The sequence below is a fragment of the Lycium ferocissimum genome, chromosome 6 (assembly GCF_029784015.1).
Source record: "Lycium ferocissimum isolate CSIRO_LF1 chromosome 6, AGI_CSIRO_Lferr_CH_V1, whole genome shotgun sequence".
NCBI lineage: Eukaryota > Viridiplantae > Streptophyta > Magnoliopsida > Solanales > Solanaceae > Lycium > Lycium ferocissimum.
Window position 1 is genome coordinate 58,797,011 of NC_081347.1, and position 19,902 is coordinate 58,816,912.

Below are 19,902 nucleotides of genomic sequence, written 5' to 3' on the forward strand. Positions count from 1 at the left end.
TGAATACAGTGTAAAAGTAGCTATAAATGAATACAGTTGAGTTGAATATATTTGACTTGAATACAACTTAGTTGAATACATCTGACTTGAATAAATCGAAATCTGACTTGAATACAGCGAAATCTGGCTCAGCCGAATTTTGAATACAATCTACTGCAGTTACGAAATGTAATTAACAAAAGTATAGTTCTGCCTAAAACCACCCCCCCCCCCCCCCCCCCCCCCCACTCAAAATGTAGTCATTTATGGAAGTTGCCCTTTCTTTTACCCTTCTTTTTTCTAGCATCTTATTTTTTGTTTTAATAATTGCAATTTTTTTAAAAATTCGAATTTGGATATTATATATATTATTTTAACATATTACAAATTTGATTAGTAGTTTGTATTTTCTATTCCAAAGATATATACGATAAACTATATATTAGTTGTATATATCAAATATGTTGTACATATTTGAATAGTATGTTTAATAGATTTTGTTTAGTTACTTGTATTATATTGAATATATGCTATCCATATATTTGATATAATAAAATATAAACAGTATATATGATATATAATTAGTGGAATATTTATATTATATAAACGCCATCGTTATTTAATATAGATGACATATATTAAATGTATATTTTACATAAAATAGTAAATAGTAGGTATGTTGGGGAAGTGTGGAAGATAGCGTTAGACATGAAAGGCGATGTGATAGAGACACAATTGAGAGGATGGTGATTGGTGAGAGAAGTGATGGAGGTAAGGAAAATTGAATTTTTGAAAAGGGCTAAACATATGAGCAGTTTGGCAATAGCAAGTGTCAGTGAAGATGGCTCATCATACCAAGATTTGGACCGTTTGATTGAGGATATTAGGCTGATGAGGATATAACATCCTCACATGCCTAAATAATTTGTTGGGCTCTTCATGATGCTTGGCTAATGTTCTTCATTTGGTCAATAAACGGTGTAAAATTGATAATTTATTTTAATACAGTAGACAAGTGAAAGTGAACGGAGGGAGTGCATCTTATTCCACGAATCATTTGATATACATGTATTTAGTTAAGTCATCACTAGGGGTGTACATGGTTCGGGTTAGTTCGGATTTTTTAAAGACCAAACCAAACCAATTGCATCGGGTTTTTAAATCTTTAAACCAAACCAAACCAACAAAAGTCGGGTTTTCTCGATTTTTTCGGGTTGCTCGGGGTTTTCGGGTTTTTTCCGGTAAAGTCTTCATACAAAACATATAACTTGTAGTTTAAATATTTCTTTAGTCCTATTAAGATACGACTATCTAATTAAGATATTTATTAAGAAAATAACACAAAATATGATGAGAGATTGTACTAAAATATTCAATGAAAAAAATTAATGAAATTGCGTAAAATAAAATGATCATAATGTAAAAGTACTCAGTCATGCTAAAATAAGTACGGCTAATTAGTATTAATTACTTGACTAGATATTAAATAAAAAAATAAAATTAAGTTATGGATTTTCACTTTCTAAACTAATATAAATCTAAAGAATAGATATCGAAATTATTGTCATTCCAGTGATAGATATGAATTTCTTTTGTTAGCATTAGTATTGATTTGATTTTTGTTGAGTTTTATTTGAGTTACTAATATCATTGGGCTATAAAACTTATTGGGTCATTCAAAGTTCTTATTCCAAGCTTGAAATAATATGTTAAAAGATAAAAAACTATGAAAAAGTTAAAGAAACATTTATAAATTAATATTTTTATGTATAAAATATGTTTGAAATCTTATAAATGTAATGTCGGGTTGGTTTGATTCGGTTTGATTTTTTTTAGTTAAAATCAAATCAAACCAATAATGTTCGTATTTTTTTTTTAAAACCAAATCAAGTCAAACCAAATCACTAGTCAAATTTTTTTTTTCGATTTGATTCGAATTATCGATTTGATGCGGTTTATCGATTTGCTTTATACACCCCTAGTCATCACCTAGTACTTGTGAGCTGTGACCTATGTATTTTGTATCTTATAAATAGCGGAGTCTTCGTCAAATAAAGACACGCCCGAAGAAAAAACAAAAACTCTCTCTCTTTACATTTTTAATCTATATTTTATTTCATATTACGTTTATTTTACAATAACAACAAAAAAAGGATTTTAATAAAACTATTGTCTGGCATGGGACCATTTTAATTCTCCGTACTCAATAATCTCAACACGCATTTTCAAGATATATTCGTATCTCTTTCCGTAGGTAAATTTGGTTCTTTCATTTGTTTACGTGGTTCCACCGTAGCAATTGTCAGAAACAAGATGATTAGCCGTTTCAAATAAGAACATATTTGAGATGAATGATGACGGTGAAAAATATTATAGACCAATAGGTAATTAAGATAAATTAAATACTTTTAGACTAAATTTATATATTTTCACAGATATAAATGCTTAGGCACAAACTTAATTTCTTATGACGTTCTTATGGCCTGTGTCCGGGGGGAATTGAACCAACGATCTTTCCACTAAATTAGATATTTTATCTACATATTTCATAGAATTGATCTAGTTATTATTTGTTGGCATCTTGTTACAAAAAGACAGAATGGTTCACTTGCTGAATGCTGAGCTATCACCTAAAAAATCACGAATCAATTCCTGCTTATTACTTTTTCTTAACCTTTGTTTTACTAGTGTACCCATGCTTTAAAAATTCCAAATCCATGAAAAGTTAGGACCATAGATATCCTTGAAATAATATCAAAGTGGCAGACCTAAAACCCATGTCATAGTGCAGTAAGTTAGGTCGTCCCAGATGCAGTTGCAAAATAAAACAAAAGTTGGCCTGCGTAATATGGAGTATAGACTACTAGCACGTTTCTTCTTGTTTCCTTCCAATTCTGGTATAAGATGTAAGGAAAACACACCAATACTCCACAAGATTAGTCATTGTGAAAGAAGCTAAAGTCTTGTTTGTGATGGATCCATTATTGCCTTTCGTACCTCATGTTGCCATCTTCCCTTTCCCTGCACAAGGCCATGTGAATTCCATGCTTAAACTTGCCCAACTTCTCTCTCTTTCAAACTTCCACATCTCCTTTCTTGTCACCATTGACACTCATGACCGCCTTCTCAACCACACAGATGTGATGTCCCGGTTCAGTAGCGAGTTTCATTTGCAGGCACTTCCTCATGGAATTTCTATGGATGGAATCAATACTCGTGATGGAGTATCGAAGCTCTACGATTCTTTAAACACAATTGCCAAACCGTTTCTTAGAGAGTTCTTAGTGAATTCTCCTGTGACGTGTGTTATTGCCGATGGAATCTTAAGCATGGCGGCTGATGTAGCTGAGGAAATCAACTTGCCTATCATCTATTTCCGTACCATCAGTGCCTGTGCTTTCTGGTCATATTTTTGTATCCCTGCGCTAATTCAAGCTGGAGAGCTGCCCCTTAAAGGTAAATGGAAACGGGAGAGAGAGATTATTTATTGAATTTCAACTTTTGTAACATGATTATAAGTGTCTTGACAGTGAGTGGAAAAATAAGCTCTTGTTTAAAGGTTTCTTTATAATAGTATCAGTCAAATTTATTCCAATTCTTGGATTATGCAATGTTGATTTGTTATATTATATTTTCATGCTCTAGATCCCGAGGAAGGAGGGAGGGGGGACTAGAGTCCCACATCAGTATGTTACAAGATTATTCTCCCTCTTTATATGGCAATTCTCATTTCATTAACTAACTTTTGTGGTTCAATTATACTTAAAGTCTATCTTTTTACATAGTAGAGCCAGATCCATCCAATTCTTAGTTTATTTGATATTAAACTCTCATAATATTGTCTACACTATCCGATCTTGGGTGTGGAGGTGTTAGAGACCCACCTTGACATGGATGAAATTATTTGCCTCCTTAAATATATATTTATGTGGCCTTATCATGAAATTCTCATCTCATGACCCAAGGTCTTTTTTCTTTAGAGTTCATATTTTTTTCTTTAATAAAAATTGTCTTTTGTCTCTAAACTAACGTGGTTGGTTATACATGAATTACAGAAAATGCAATGGACTTGACAGTGACTAAGGTAAAAGGCATGGAAGACTTTCTGAGAGGTAGAGACCTTCCAAGCTTTTGCCGAGCGAGTGACTTAACTAGCCCGGATTTCAGGCTAGTAATGACCGAGACGCAACAAACTACTCGAGCTCGGGGACTCATACTTAACACATTTGAAGACCTTGAGGGCCCCATACTTTCTCAAATTCGAACTGTGTGTCCAAATATTTACACAATTGGCGCAATTCATGCCCTTCTAAAGGCTAGACTCACAACAAAATCTACCTCTTCAAACAGTTTGTGGCAAGAAGATGAGAGTTGCATGAGTTGGCTCGACATGCATCCACCAAAATCTGTGATATATGTCAGTTTTGGAAGCATCGCAGGGGTGACACAAGAGGATTTGTTCGAGTTTTGGTATGGGTTAGTAAATAGTGAACAAAAGTTCTTATGGGTGATGAGGCCAGACTTGATAATTGGACAAGAAGAAAAATGTCAGATTCCGGTCGAGCTGGAGCAGGGTACAAAGGAACGGGGCTACATGACTGATTGGGTCCCACAAGAAAAGGTGTTGGCACATACGGCGATTGGGGGTTTCTTGACTCACTCTGGATGGAATTCTACATTGGAAAGTATAGTTGAAGGAGTGCCTATGATTTGCTGGCCAAGATTTGCTGATCAGCAAGTGAATAGTAGATTCGTTAGCGAGGTTTGGAAGATGGGATTGGACATAAAAGATACATGTGACAGAGACATCATTGGGAAATCGATTAGAGATCTGATGGAGAAGAGAATAGGTGAATTCTTACAAAGAGCAGAGCACATGGCAAGTTTGGGAAAAAGAGCTGTCAATGAAGGTGGATCGTCGTACGTTAATCTGGACCGTCTTATACAGGACATAAGATTGATGATTCCGCCAATGAGACAGAGCTGAAACTTGATTTTTTTAAGCGTTTGTTAGCTGGGATTAAATTGTTGCCTAAAAATTGCAGATATATTCCTGAATAATTACTCGAGCAACAAATGTAGCTTCATTTTTCGAACTGCAGTCATTTATAAGTAGCTCTGTAGCAATAATAAACCAAGCTTTAAGAAAAATAAAGATAAAAACAAGAAGAAAACAATAATAAGTATGCATTAACCTAGGAAGAGCACAAACTTCAAACAAAAAATCAACGCCATAACCTTGTTTCTGATATCCTCACCTTCCTACTTTATTATTACCAAATTATCTTATTAGATGGGACTTTAATAGATTACATTAAAAAAAAAAAAGTTATATTAAGTTAACTCCTGGTATTAAGAAATAGAATGCCAATTTGGGATGAGAAGAAAATCAAGATCTGCAAAAAAGAGCGACTTAGAACAGAATAGTTTATTTAGGACTCTCTGTGTTATAATTTATGTGTATTAGGAGTTACATTCTCTTTTAATTTGTTTCAAATGTAAGTTCGCTTTTTTATCCGTAATAACTTTTTTATTCGAACACATTACATGACATTGATATATTCACAAGATTCAAAAGACATTTTGGTACATTACACATCTTTAATTTAAGATCATAATATTCAAAAGTCTCTCTTATTAGTCATATTTTATAAACTCAGTGCCCAAACTAAGACTTAGAAGCGTAGAAAAAAGCAACAACGTAATGTAACACTCAATACATAGACTGACAAAAAAAATGAAATGAGTGCACATGAACAGAAGATAAACATAAAGATGTAATTAGTAAGGCTCCTCCAAGATTTATAAGAAGAGCCACCTGGCTTTAGATATGAATTTGCTTTCTCCTTCAGCTGTAACATTCTTTCTTTAATTTGGTTCCCTTCCTCCTCCTCTATCAGCTTTCTAATTGCATTCTTAATATTTGTCCTCTCCAAGCCGTCCTCTAACTGAACCCCTACTTTCCAGACATGGCTAACATACCTTGTGTCACCATTTGATAACCGAAACATGGCATACAAATCATTGGTACAGGGGCGGAGCTACAGCCTTGGAAGGGTGTTCATCTGAACACCCTCCGCCTGAAAATTCTATCGGGTATATAGGTCAAATATCCTTTCTTTCGGATAACAACTATGATGAAGTCGATCCCATTTGGTGGTAATTGGCATGTGCCAATTTGGTTGGCTACAAATTGAATTTGGGAAGCAAGGAAAAATTTGTGGAAGACAAATTTTCATTCTTTTCTTTTTTCTCTTTTTGTGCTTGGAGGCCAAGTATTTTTCTCCTATGGCTCTCTCACTTCTTTAAACACACCAAACAAAGAGAGAAAGAAGAGTGAGGCATTCACAGATAGAAAAATAGTCTATGAGGAAAAATAGAGAGTGCGAGCGATATTGTAGTAAGGTGCGAAAATCTTAAAAGAGGGTTATTTCTTTTGAGTGTGTAATGGTATTTGGAGTATTTTACTCAGACCTACAAAGTGTAAAAATCCTTGCTATAGTGATATCAGTTGCTTCTCTTGACCTGTGGTTTTTTCCTTTTGGGTTTCCACGTAAAAAATTTGGTGTCATTATCGCTCTTTTTTATTCTTGTTGATTAGCCGTATCACGGTACTATATTATTATTCCGCTGTAAAAACCGTGTATATTATTTCTATAGCGGGTTTATTCCCAACAACTGGTATCAGAGCACATGTTCTCCTTACTTACAGAATTATTTTTGCGGTCAGTTGTACTATACTCGGTGAAAAAAAATGTCCAGAGTAAAGTATGAGGTAGCAAAATTCAACGGTGATAGTGGTTTCTCAACATAACAGAGAAGGATGGGGGATCTGCTCATCCAACAGGGGTTGCACAAGGCACTAGTTGGAAAATCCAAAAAGCCCGAATCCGTGAAACTTGAGGATTGGGAAGAAATGGATGAAAAGGCAGCTAGTGCAATCAGGTTGCACTTAACAAAGCATGTGGTCAATACCATCATCGATGAAGAAAGTGCATGTGGTATCTGGACAAGGTTGGAAAACCTGTACATGTCCAAGACGTTGACAAACAAATTGTACCTAAAGAAGCAATTATACGCCCTGCATATGGGTGAAGGTACAAATTTTTTATCACATTTAAATTGCTTAATGGATTAATCACGCAGCTGGCCAACCTCGGAGTAAAGATCGAGGAGGAAGATAAAGCTATCGTGCTCCTGAACTCGTTGCCATCATCTTATGATAATCTGGCAACAACCATCTTGCATGGTAAGGATTCAATTGAGCTGAAGGATGTCACATCAGCTCTTCTACTCAATGAGAAGATGAGAAAGACACCTGAAAATCATGGTCAAGCTCTCATCACAGAAAGTAGAGGCAGGAGTTACCAAAGGAGTACGAGCAACTATGGTAGATCTGGAGCTCGTGGGAAGTCTAAGATCCGATCCAAGTCAAAAGCCAGAAATTGCTACAATTGCGATCAACCAGGTCACTACAAAAGAGATTGTCCAAATCTAAAAAGGGGCAAAGGCGAAAGCAGTGGCCAGAAGAATGACGGCAACACAACTGCCATGGTGAAAAATAATGACAATGTTGTTCTCTTCATAAATGAGGAAGAGGAATGCATGCACTTGGCAGGTTCAGAGTCGGAATGGGTGGTTGATACAGCAGCATCTTATCATGCCACACCGATAAAAGATCTTTTTTGCAGATATATAGCAGGTGAATTTGGCACGGTGAAAATGGGTAACACAAGTTACTCAAAGATTGCGGGGATCGGAGACATTTGTATCAAGACAAATGTCGTATGCACATTAGTTCTGAAGGACGCGCGCCATGTACCTGATTTGAGGTTGAACTTGATCTCGGAAATTGCTTTGGACTGAGATGGATATGAGAACTATTTTGCAAATCAAAAATGGAGACTCACCAAGGGATCATTGGTGATTTCAAAAGGAGTTGCTCGTGGCACGTTGTACAGGACAAATGTAGAAATATGCCGATGTGAATTGAACGCGGCTCAAGATGAGATTTCTGCAGATTTATGGCATAGATGAATGGGTCATATGAGGGAGAAAGGACTGCATATTCTTGCCAAGAAATCACTCATCTCTTTTGCTAAAGGTACAACGATAAAACCTTGTGACTACTATTTATTTGGTAAGCAGCATAGAGTCTCATTTCAGACATCGTCTGAAAGAAAATGAATATACTTGATTTGGTATATTTTGATGTTTGTGGTCCAATAGAGATAGAATCGATAGGTGGTAACAAATATTTTGTTACTGTTATTGATGATGCTTCACGAACATTGTGGGTTTATATCTTGAAAACCAAAGATCAGGTGCTTCAAGTTTTCCAGAAGTTTCATGCTTTGGTGGAGAGGCAGACGGGTCGAAAGCTAAAGCGTCTCCGCAGTGACAATGGAGGTGAGTACACTTTAAGGGAATTTGAAGGGTACTGTTCAAGCCATGGGATCAGACATGAAAAGACAGTTCCTGGAACCCCACAACACAATGGTGTAGCTGAGAGGATGAATCGCACCATTGTTGAGAAGGTGAGAAGCATGCTCAGAATGGCTAAACTGCCTAAGTCATTCTAGGGTGAAGCAGTGCAGATAGCCTGTTAACCGATTAATAGGAGTCCATCCGTTCCATTGGAGTTTGACATCACAGAGAGAGTTTGGACCAACAAGGAGGTGTCCTACTCGCATCTGAAGGTGTTCGGTTAAGAGCTTTTGCATATGTACCGAAGGAGCAGAGAACAAAGCTGGATGCTAAATCTGTTCCTTGCATATTTATCGGATATGGAGATAAAGAGTTCGGGTACAGACTGTGGGATCTTGTAAAGTAAAAGGTCATCAGAAGCAGAGACGCTGTCTTCCGAGAAAGTGAAGTTTGAACTGCTGATGATCTGTCAGAGAAGGCCAAGAATGGTATAGTCCCTAACCTTGTTACCATTCCTTCTATTTCTAACCATCCCAGAAGTGCAGAAAGTACGACCGACGAGGTTGCCGAGCAGGGGGAGCAACCTGGTGAGATTGTTGAGCAGAGGGAGTAACTTGATAATTATGTCGAGCAAGTGGAGTACCCTACTCAGGAAGAAGAAGAACAATCTCAACCTCTGAGGAGATCAGAAAGGCAAAGGGTAGAGTCATCTAAGTACCCATTCTCAGAGTATGTCCTCATTAGTGATTAGGGCGAGCCAGAAAGTCTAAAGGAGGTATTGTCCCATCCATAAAAGAGCCAGTGGATGAAAGCCATGCAAGAAGAGATGGAATCTCTACATAAAATTGGCACGTCCAAGCTGGTTGACCTTCCAAAGGGTAAAAGACCACTCAAATGCAAGTGGGGCTTCAAACTCAAGAAAGATGGAAATGGCAAGCTGGTCAGATACAAAGCTCGATTGGTGGTAAAAGGCTTTGAACAGAAGAAAGGTATTGATTTTGACAAAATTTTCTCACCTGTTGTCAAAATGACTTCTATTCGAACCATTTTGAGCTTAGCAGCTAGCCTAGATCTTGAAGTGGAGCAGTTGGACGTGAAAACTGCATTTCTTCATGGAGATTTGGAAGAAGAGATTTATATTGAGTAGCCAAAAGGATTTAAAGTATCAAGAAAGAAACACATGGTGTGCAAATTGAATAAGAGTCTTTATGGGTTGAAGCAGGCACCAAGGTAGTGGTACAAGAAGTTTGACTAATTAATGAAAAGTCAAACTTACACAAAGACCTATTCTGATCCATGTGTATACTTCAAAAGATTTTCTGACAACAACTTGATTATTTTGTTGTTGTATGTGGATGACATGTTAATTGTAGGACAAGATAAGGAGCTGATTGCCAAGTTGAAGGGAGATTTGTCCAAGTTATTTGACATGAAGGACTTGGACCCAGCACAACAAATTCTGGGGATGAAGATTGCTAGAGAAAGAACAAGCAAAAAGTTATGGCTATCTCAGCAGAAGTACATTGAACGTGTACTAGAACGCTTCAACATGAAGAGTGCTAAACCCGTTAGCACGCCCCTACGGTCATCGAATTGAGCAAACGGTGTGTCCCCGCAACGAAGGAGGAAAAAGAAGGCATGGCTAAAGTTCCTTATTCGTCAGCAGTCGGAAGCTTGATGTATGCAATGGTATACACTAGACCTGATATTGCTCATGCAGTTGGTGTTGTTAACAAATTTCTTGAAAATCCTAGAAAAGAACACTAGGAAGCAGTTAAGTGGACACTCAAGTACCTGAGAGGTACTATTGGAAACTATTTGTGTTTCAGAGGATCTGATCCAGTCTTGAAGGGTCACACAGATGCTGATATGGCAGGTGATCTTGATAATCGTAAATATACTACTGAATACCTATTCACATTTTCAGAGGGAGCTATATCATGGTAGTCGAAGTTGCAGAAGTTTGTCGCCTCTCTCTGGAAGCGAGTATATTCTTAGTTACGGAGGAAAGTGGCAAGGAGATGATATGGTTGAAACAGTTTCTTCAAGAGCTTGGATTGCATCAGGAGGAGTATGTCATCTATTGTGACACTCAAAGTGCAATATACTTGAGCAAGAACTCCATGTACCATGCAAGGACGAACCACATCGACGTGAGATATCACTGGATTCAAGAAAAGATAGAAGACGGATCTATGCATGTCAAGAAGATCCCTACAGGTGAGAATCCTTTGGATATCTTTGACCAAGGTTATACCAAAAGACAAGTTCGAGCTATGCAAGGAACTTGTCGGCATGCACTCAAACTAGAAGCCCGACGTTTCCTCCTTCAGGTGAATGGGATTGGAGGGAGAGATTGATGAAATCCATCCTATTTGGTAGTAATTGGCATGTGCCAATTTGGTTGGCTACAAATTGAATTTGGGGAGCAAGGAAAATTTTGTGGAAGATAATTTTTTCATTCTTTTCCTTTTTCTCTTTTTGTGCTTGGAGGCCAAGTATTTTTATCCTATAAAAGGAGGAGCTATCTCACTTCTTTAAACACACCAAACAAAGAGAGAAAGAAGAGTGAGGCATTCACAGATAGAAAAATAGTATGTGAGGAAAAATAGAGAGTGTGAGCGATATTGTAGTAAGGTGCGAAAATCTTAAAAGAGGGTTATTTCATTTGAGTGTGTAATGGTCTTTGGAGTATTTTACTCAGACCTACAAAGTGTAAAAATCCTTGCTATAGTGATATCACTTGCTCCTCTTGGTCTTTGGTTTTTCCCTTTTGGGTTTCCACGTAAAAATTTTGGTGTCATTATCGCTCTTTTTTATTCTTGTTGATTAACCGTATCACAATGCTACATTATTATTCCGCTGTAAAAATCGTGAATATTATTTCTTTGGCGGGTTTATTCCCAACAAACTAGATCCTGAACAACGTTGACACATCCAACAGTAATAGCTCTGCGGTTAAGGGTGGTCAAATCTTCACAAACGCGCAGGTTCAAACCCTAGCGGCTACCAATTTTTTGTACTTGTTTTTTTCCTAAGCAAAATTGAACAAATAATGGAGCTTTTCACTAACTCTTGTAGAAAATATTCTCTCATATAAAGTATTATTGTTAAGGGCATATTCTCTCCTATAGAATATCTTGTCAACGTCTTCTTGTGTTATTATTGCAAGAATGCAATAACAGAAATATTTTATTGCTACCTAAATAAGGGAAAAGAAAATTCTGCTTTAATTTATATGATACTTTTACTTTTTGAAAACTTTCATCAACATTTTTACATGTACTTTTTAATCATATTGACATGAAAAGAATTGTAATTTATAGTATTTTCATATAATTTTCAGATATTTAAATTTAAATTTTAGAATATTGAGTTAATTTAATTCAATTTAACTTTAAAAATTAGTCAACTTGGATCTCGTGAACCAAAAAGTGTCACATAAATTGAAGAGGGACTATGAATTAATAGTAAAAACTAGGCACAAAACTTACACACCTTTTTCATTATTCGTAAATATTTTGGGGAGAATTACACAGTGTCTTAGCTATGTTTTGCTTTTTTTTTTTTTTTTTGGATTATTATATTGTGTCTTGTAATTATTTTTCTAATTGGAATAAGTCTTAATACATTTGAAGTTTAGATAGAGAAATATCTTAAGTACTCAAAAAAAATCAGTCTCATAATTAAAATGCTCTACAATAAATAATGAAATTTTAGGTGATTTTGTAGTGCCCAATGTAAAAAAGAGATATTTAGTACTATTTATAATGAGTTTATTATAAAAATATTTCAAGATATAAATCTTCTCGAGTAGGATTCAATAATATATTTGGATTATGCTTTCACCAAAAGAATTTTCTTTTTTCGTCTTTTGCGTTTAGTTTTAATATACAATTTTTAGTACTATAATAAGTGCTTTTATAACTTTTCTAAATATTATGTAGCTTGACTTAAATTTTTCGCACTACATCATCGTTTTTTTTTTAATTTATTTTTTATTTACCTCTTCGAACTTTGAAAACCCTTCCTTAAAATCGATTCGCACTACATTGGTACGCCTTCATAGATACTCTCCAATGTTGAATTCCATCCGTTGTGCGTCCAAAATGCTCCAACAGCGGGTTGCCGAGGAGCTCATTTCCTCTTCCATCCACCGTCTCCAAGAACTTGCTAGGTAATGTTTCGAGCCATTCTGAGCCACAAATCAACCCGGGCCTAACCACCTACAAGAAAGGGTGATCGCTGTTTGTCAAGCCCCAAGTAATCTCAACAAAGTCATTAACTTCTATCTCTGCAATGCTTCCAAAGCTCACATAAATTATAGAGTTAGGTGGTTTCGTGTCTAGCCAAGATATTGAAGTTTGGTCTTGTGACATCAGGCTGCTGGAAGAAGTTGGAAAGTGCGAGTGGAAGGGGCCTATTGGGAAAATTGGGATAGGAAAATCCTCGCGGAGTTTGGACATGGACGGTTGTTCAAGTTCTTCGAACGAATTCAAAATCAGGCTTGATGAAGCTTTAGTTTCTCATCTCATTCCTTTGATTACTTCATAAAGTGCATCCATGTTAGATGTCTCGAATACGGGAAGGTCTTTAATTCTGAGGGTTGGAAGTTCTTTAATTGCTTCCTCTAGTCGAGATCCCATATATATAGACAAATTAAACAAATAAGAAATTCAATAACAGATCCATTGTAGCTTTAAAGAAATCTAATGTCACTCTGCAATCAAACCATGGAACATGTAAAAAGTTGTTTATATGGAGTGGTCCCCGCCCCCGCCACAAAAAAAAAAAAAAAAAGGTGAGAGAGAGAGAGAGAAACTCTCTGCCAGACACAATGTAGATTATGGAACTTGTTTTGGAAGCCTTCTATTTTATTATAGAATTTCTTTAGGAGAGAGTTTCAAAAATGTTAGACTATTTCTTTCCCGCTGCTTAAGTTTTGGTGGATAAAATTATGAAATACTCGTGTCGATAAAAAATAAAGAATATCAATAATTAATTTATCATGAAATACATTGTATTAGTAAAGTGTCTTATTTAATTCATGTTATTTTTTTCTTGATCGTCTTTCAGTGGCGGAGCCAGGATTTCCGCCGAGAGAGTTCAAAATATAAAAAAATAAACATACGAAGAAGCCTAAGGGGGTTCAACATCTACTATACATACATAAAAATAATTTTAACCTTATAAAATCAGTGTTTTTTTCGGCCGAGGGGGTTCGGATGAACATCCTCGGCATAGTGTGGCTCTGCCACTGAACGTACTAACTTAAATGCGTCAACAGAAAAGGTGGTCCATGGGAACGAAGTTGTAAATCAAAAAATGAGAGAGTTGAATAGATGAACCATTTTAACCAAAAAACGAAAATATATGGGGACCTTTTTGGATATATAATTCGAATGTAGAGTTACAGAAAAATCCGTCTGAGTCATGTGGAGGCTATTTTTTGTGCATGTGATGACGTTTACTAGTCACTAAGAATGGAAAGATGAGTAGGCGCCGATATAATTTGTTGAGAAATGGAAGATGTCAAAAGTCTAATGGAACATCAACTTCTTACCGTTTTATCTCGGCAAATAAGCCTAATCAAAGAATAGAAGTCTTCATCCAAGACAAAACATAAAGTTAAGTTTTTCAAAGGGATGAAAATTTTGGAGGGACTCTCAACACTAGTTTTTTTTCCTTGGTCACATTTTCTTAAATATTTTACTCCCAATTTGTGTGATATTTTTCGTATTAATTAGTCCCAAAAGTAATATTATCTTTCTATATTTATTAATCTCTCGATCCCAATTTGTTTGAAGGTTGACTAGTTTGGGGAGTCAACAACTTTTTCTTTGACTTAATTTTAAATATAGATTTTTTGAGTATTTTATAATAAAATTTACCTATTTGAAAACTGCATAAAAGTACGATAAGTCTGCATAATTAATAATTCACAATATATGAAAAGAGTTGAAAAAAATCATAGTCAAAGAAAGAGTTGTTTGAGCTCCCCAAACTGGTCAACCTTCAAACAAATTGGGACGGAGGGATTAACAAATAACTTTAAAGTATCTATTTTCCTTAATGAGATGATTTTAAGCCCGACATCTATCAACGAGTTATTTAGATCACAAGTTTCAAAGTCTTCTTTTTCTTCATATACTTTGTGCCGAGTAGTCAAATACCATCACATAAATTTGGACAAAGGACAAATTATTAACTATTCTAACTTTTAACATATTAAATGTTTATTTTATTTTTGTATTAAACTAATTATTTTCTAATTAACACACCGAAATTTAATACTTTCACCCTCTTAGTATTTCTTTGCCTAATTCAACACTTCTACAGTTCTACTGTTATTGAAGACTAGTGAACTTATCCGCGCTTCGTGAGGTAATTGTATACATAGGGAAGTATAGCTTGGAACGTGGCGTATCAGTAGCAAGACATGTGGTGGAAAAGATGGAGACATTATGGGAAATCTTTACGAAGACTTCGATTTCAAACGAAGTAACCAGTTGAAACGGAATTGCTACGGCTTATCATTGAATCGGGTCATTGAATGAGAATAATACGTTTGACAGCCGTTACGTAATCGGATCAGATCCGAGATAAGCGTCACGGTTAGCATTAAGTGGACATTTATGGCTCATATTAGTCATAATTAGTAGATAATCACAGGCAAAGGGCTGATTCTTGTATTATAAATAAGAGCCCAACATTCATGTTAAGGGCATCTGATTATAAGAATACAACAATCACAACATTTTATGCTTAAAAAATACAACATATTTACCTTGTTCTCTATACTCTATTGTTCCGAGTTTATAGTGTTTCTCGAGGCTAAGTGATCATCCAGAGTTATCTTTATCGAAGGATTCCTTCCGAGGTCATACGGCCCAAGCTTATTTCTTGTCTTATTTTTTTACTTGATTTCATTATCTATTCTCATTTACTTATACTTTATATCAAAAATCAATCCACATATCTTTAAGCCGCTAACAAATTCAACTATACCCTTTTTGTGGGTAAATAGCTTGGCGCCCACCGTGGGGCTAAGGATAATAGTGGTGGTTTGTTTGAATCTCACTTTCTTGTATCAGTTTTTTATCAAAAATGTTTGGGAGTCAGGAACATAACGATGCTAATAATGACAACAACGTTGTTAACAACAACAAAGCTCCTGTCTTTGATCCAGTGATTGGTGAAATCAGAAATGGACAAATTGCTTCGCCTCAAGGGTACAGAAGGAATAACAATGAGAATGAAGCTGAGAATGAGGTACGGGTCACTAGGTCAGATTTGGACAGGATATTTGATATGCTAGAGAAGCAACAATAAGCGATTACGCAGCTGCAAAAAAAGGATAACGGAATGAATGGGTCAAATAAAGATGACGAGACACTCACCGAAGGTCGAGGTGATGGGAATGGCAGAGGCTCGGATACAAACGAGTCCTTATAGGTTCTGAAGTTACTCCCGGATCTCAGTAGCCGCATGGAAAAGAATGAAAAGAAGGTGGATATTTTCAATTCACGGGTAGATTAGATTCCTGGAGCGCCCTTGATCTTAAGCGACCTGATTCCAAGAATATATTCAGTTGTCGTTTCCACCGAGTACCGCACCAAAGTTGATCCCTAAAAGATTCAAGATGCCGGATCTTCCAAAATATGATGGAACCACAGATCCACAGGAATATGTGATGGCATATACATGCGCAATCATGGGCAATGATATGCAACCGGATGAAATTGAGTCAGTTATGCTCAAAAATTTCGGTGAAATGTCGGCTAAAGGAGCAATGAATTGGTACCATCATGTACCTGAGCATTCTATTACGTCTTTTACAATGCTTGCAGATACGTTCATCAGGCTCATACCGGAGCGAAAAAAGGTGCAAGCTAGGAAGCCCGATATATTCAGAATAGCGTAGAAAGATGGTGAGCTGTTTGCAACGACCTGTTGGGTTATTTTGGTAGTTTTGACTATTTTACCCCTTTTGACCTTTCTCGTAGCTTTGTTAGTGTATATTTGACCTATGAGGGAAAGGTGGCATGATTCCCGAGGCAATCGTGTGTGATTTGAGTGTGAAATGAGAGTTTTGCCATTTCTTAAATATTGGGTTGACTAAAGTCAACATCAGGGGTAAACGAGTCTTTTTGAAAATTTCATTGGTTCCATTAGCTCCGAAACGTCAAATGTAGACTGGTTGGGTATTTGGTTCAGTTCAGGGGCCTTGGGGGCATTTTGATCTTTTGGTTGAAAAGTTAGTTTTTGGCCGTTTGGGGTTGACTTGGACAACGAGACCTCTTTTGGGAATTTTTAGTGCGTGAGTGAGTTTGTAGCCCATTTTTGCATGTGTCTACATATTTGATTTGTATAAGGGAGGTTCCAGGAGAGTCTTGGGATTTTGGGGTGCAAGAGTCAAAAACAAGATTTTTGCAATTCTGGTGTACTCACCCCTGCTAGCCTTTGTCCGCCCCTGCAAGGTCGCTCCTACAGAAAGAGCCCCACAAGCGTGAGATTTGGGAAATATATTTGAGTCTCGTTGTTAGGAGGATGTGTTCACCGAGGCGGAGTCAACCCTACGGGAATTGGTCCGCGTGCGCACACCTCCAAAATTTTCTAGTGTCTTCACCCCTGCGGTGGATTTTTAGTAGGAGCGTACTGACGGGCGCGAGGAATAGTCCACTGAAGCGGAAATCGCTGGGCAGAACCCTATTAAAATCCTATTTCGAACCTTAGACATTCGATTCACATATTTAGAGTTTGGGAGCTCGGCTAAGGGTGATTTTTGAGATATTCTTAAAGGTTCTGCAAGTGGGTAAGCTCCTAATCAATCTTTTATGATTATATCCTCTAATATTATGGAAATTTATGCTAGAAATCATTATTAAGGAAGGGGAATTAGGGGTTTTGAAATCCTAACTTAAGAGACTAAGATTCTTTCAGTTGAGCATGAATTAGTGGATATTAATAGACGAGTTTTGGTTTATGAGTTAAATGAAGGATGAGGAACATGATTCTAGGTTCAATTTACTATTTTGTCCTTCGTGGCTTGGAATCTTATTTTGGGTGACTTTTGGGTTTGGATTTAAAGAATGCCATTATGGGTATCAATGGATTTGTATGACTTTCTAGAATGCTAATTAGACCATATTGAAACCGTTGTCCAATAAAATTGTGAATTGACCTTTGGGGTTTAGAACGGGGTCTATGGGTTGAATTTTTGGACTCAAATCTTCTATAAGGTAATATGGGAGTCGTTTGTCTCGTATTCTTATGCTTAATCTGTATTTGAGCAGATTGAATCGTTCGGAAGCTCTACGAAAGGGCAAGACTCTATTGTGATTTGGCTGGACTTCTTACCAGGCATGTTTAGATTGTAAACTCTAACTTAAGCATTGGGGTTGATAAATTAAATCTAAATAAGAGGGTGTAAGGGGTATAATAAGGGAGTCTCAATAGGCGTGAGGTAACGACACTTGTATCGGGTACTGGTGACATGTTATCTGAACTCGTGCAATTTAAATTATATAGTTGGTCTGAATGCCATGTTTTAGGCACTAGCTGGTAGATAGTATGATCCTATGGATCTGTGAGTGGGGTATGAAGCTTGTATATTCTGTCTCTTTGATTGTGTGTCTGTCTTGTTTGTGATGTGTGGTACTCATCACTCCTAAATGCTTATCGAAAAATGGAAAAGAAGCTAAGCTAATGACCTTATTGCGTAATTGGTTAAAGATAGGCCCTTTACAACTTATAATGAATAAAGATGAGATCTTTTTCTGTATCTATTGGCTTCTTGTCATTGCGCATCTTATAATCATCCCTTATTTTGTATCTTATGCATTATATATATATATTTGAGGATACATGTGTGAGTCTGAGGTACGAAATGTTTCCGGAAGGAGTGATGAAGTTATCTTGAGACAGAACCTTATTGTGTATAAGAGGCTAAGGTGAGACCTTTGTGATTATGAGAACATGAAAAAGAGAATCTTATGTGTATTCCGACTTCTTATTGTGATGCATGACATATCCATGCTTATTATATATCTCCTGCATACTTATCGTGACTAAAAATAAGGTCCTTTATTGTATGCATTTGTTTGTTATTGTTGAGCATACCATATTCATATTTATCATGACATCTCATATGCATTGATGACACTAATGAAAGGTCCGAAGGGAAATAATTCCGGATGAAATGATGATGATTATGAGCCAATGGGCTAGTTGACAAATATATGAGCCTAAGGGGCTAAGATATGATATGTGGAACACCGTGATCCGAGGGTGCTACCCGAGCGGTCTGTGATCCGATTATTTTTTCGGGGCAGTGGTATATGGACCTCGCGATTCCCCCATAGTTCACGATTCATTCATATCCGAACGTGTTTATACCGGGTTATGGAAAGGCCTTGCATTGCACGGCATTATATGCATTTGCACTTTATATTATATCATTCATTCTATGTCGTTGTTGATATTATGGTCTGAGTAAGTCGATGGTCTATTATGACTTGATTGTGGTTTGGATTGCCTTTTTGGATTAGGATGACTAACGGATTAAGGACTTAGATACTTATTTGGTTACCTAATGTGCTTATGGATTAGGAGCTTCACATATGCTTAAACTGAGATTATTACGGCTTGATGTATTATTATTGTAAACTAATGGTGGTTAAGTGTGGAAGTAGTAATCGTAGGCCAACCCTCGTCTTTATTTTCATTAGGGTCTGTCGACGATGCTACTGATTACACGTTGTTCCCCGTACTTACGCTACACTTGCTGCACTCTTTTCATGTGCAGGTTGTATTTTCGGTACAAGTGGATTTTGAGACTCTGCTGACAGTTGTGAGGGTCATCTGGACGATTCGGGGTGAGCCATCAGTTGATCCATGGCACCGGATCTTCTTCAGTTATCTTTATTGTTATCTTTTAATTTGGAAAACTTATGTACTTTCCTGATGTATGCCTAGACTTATACTTTATTTAGTCGTTCTTGTACTAGTGACACCAGATTCGGGGATGGTTGTACTTCTACTTTCGTGTTTTAGAGAATAAGGATTACTATTACTTGAATGATTTCTTTTCCGCTTTGATTCCTTATTTAAATTATTCTAGTGGGTTTTGGATGGCTTACTAACTTGGTGGGAGTTAGTCCCTTCACGGCTTATGAAATTGGGTCTTGACAAATTAGTATCAGAGCTTTAGTTTAATCGGTCTCACAAGTACAAGAACAATGTATAGTAGAGTCTTGAGGATCGGTATAGAGACGTCTGTTTTTATCTTTGAAAGGCTATGGGACACTTAAGAAAATTCCATTACTTCATTCTCTATCGTGCGTATTTAATTTTGGTAAGTTCTAAACTTTATTGTTCCAATCTCTTACTAATGGTGAGGACAAGTTTTTGGGTTCGGGCATAAGCGACGGGATGTGACATCGCGTAGTATGGTATGAGGTGTGTCACCGTGATAAGGACTTTGTTTTGGGATGC

General features: G+C 36.6%; 1 protein-coding gene and 1 pseudogene across 1 annotated transcript; one reads left to right on the forward strand and one right to left on the reverse strand.

Annotated features, from left to right (window-relative positions):
- Positions 1-2,762: 2,762 nt before the first annotated feature.
- Positions 2,763-5,071, forward strand: LOC132059903 (7-deoxyloganetic acid glucosyltransferase-like). Its single transcript, XM_059452748.1, has 2 exons — positions 2,763-3,435; positions 4,035-5,071. Exons 1-2 carry the CDS (start codon positions 2,952-2,954, stop codon positions 4,964-4,966), a joined length of 1,416 nt encoding a protein of 471 aa, XP_059308731.1. The 5' UTR covers positions 2,763-2,951; the 3' UTR covers positions 4,967-5,071.
- A 7,330-nt stretch (positions 5,072-12,401) lies between these two features.
- On the reverse strand, positions 12,402-13,165 carry LOC132059904 (UDP-glycosyltransferase 76F2-like; annotated as a pseudogene).
- Positions 13,166-19,902: the final 6,737 nt, after the last annotated feature.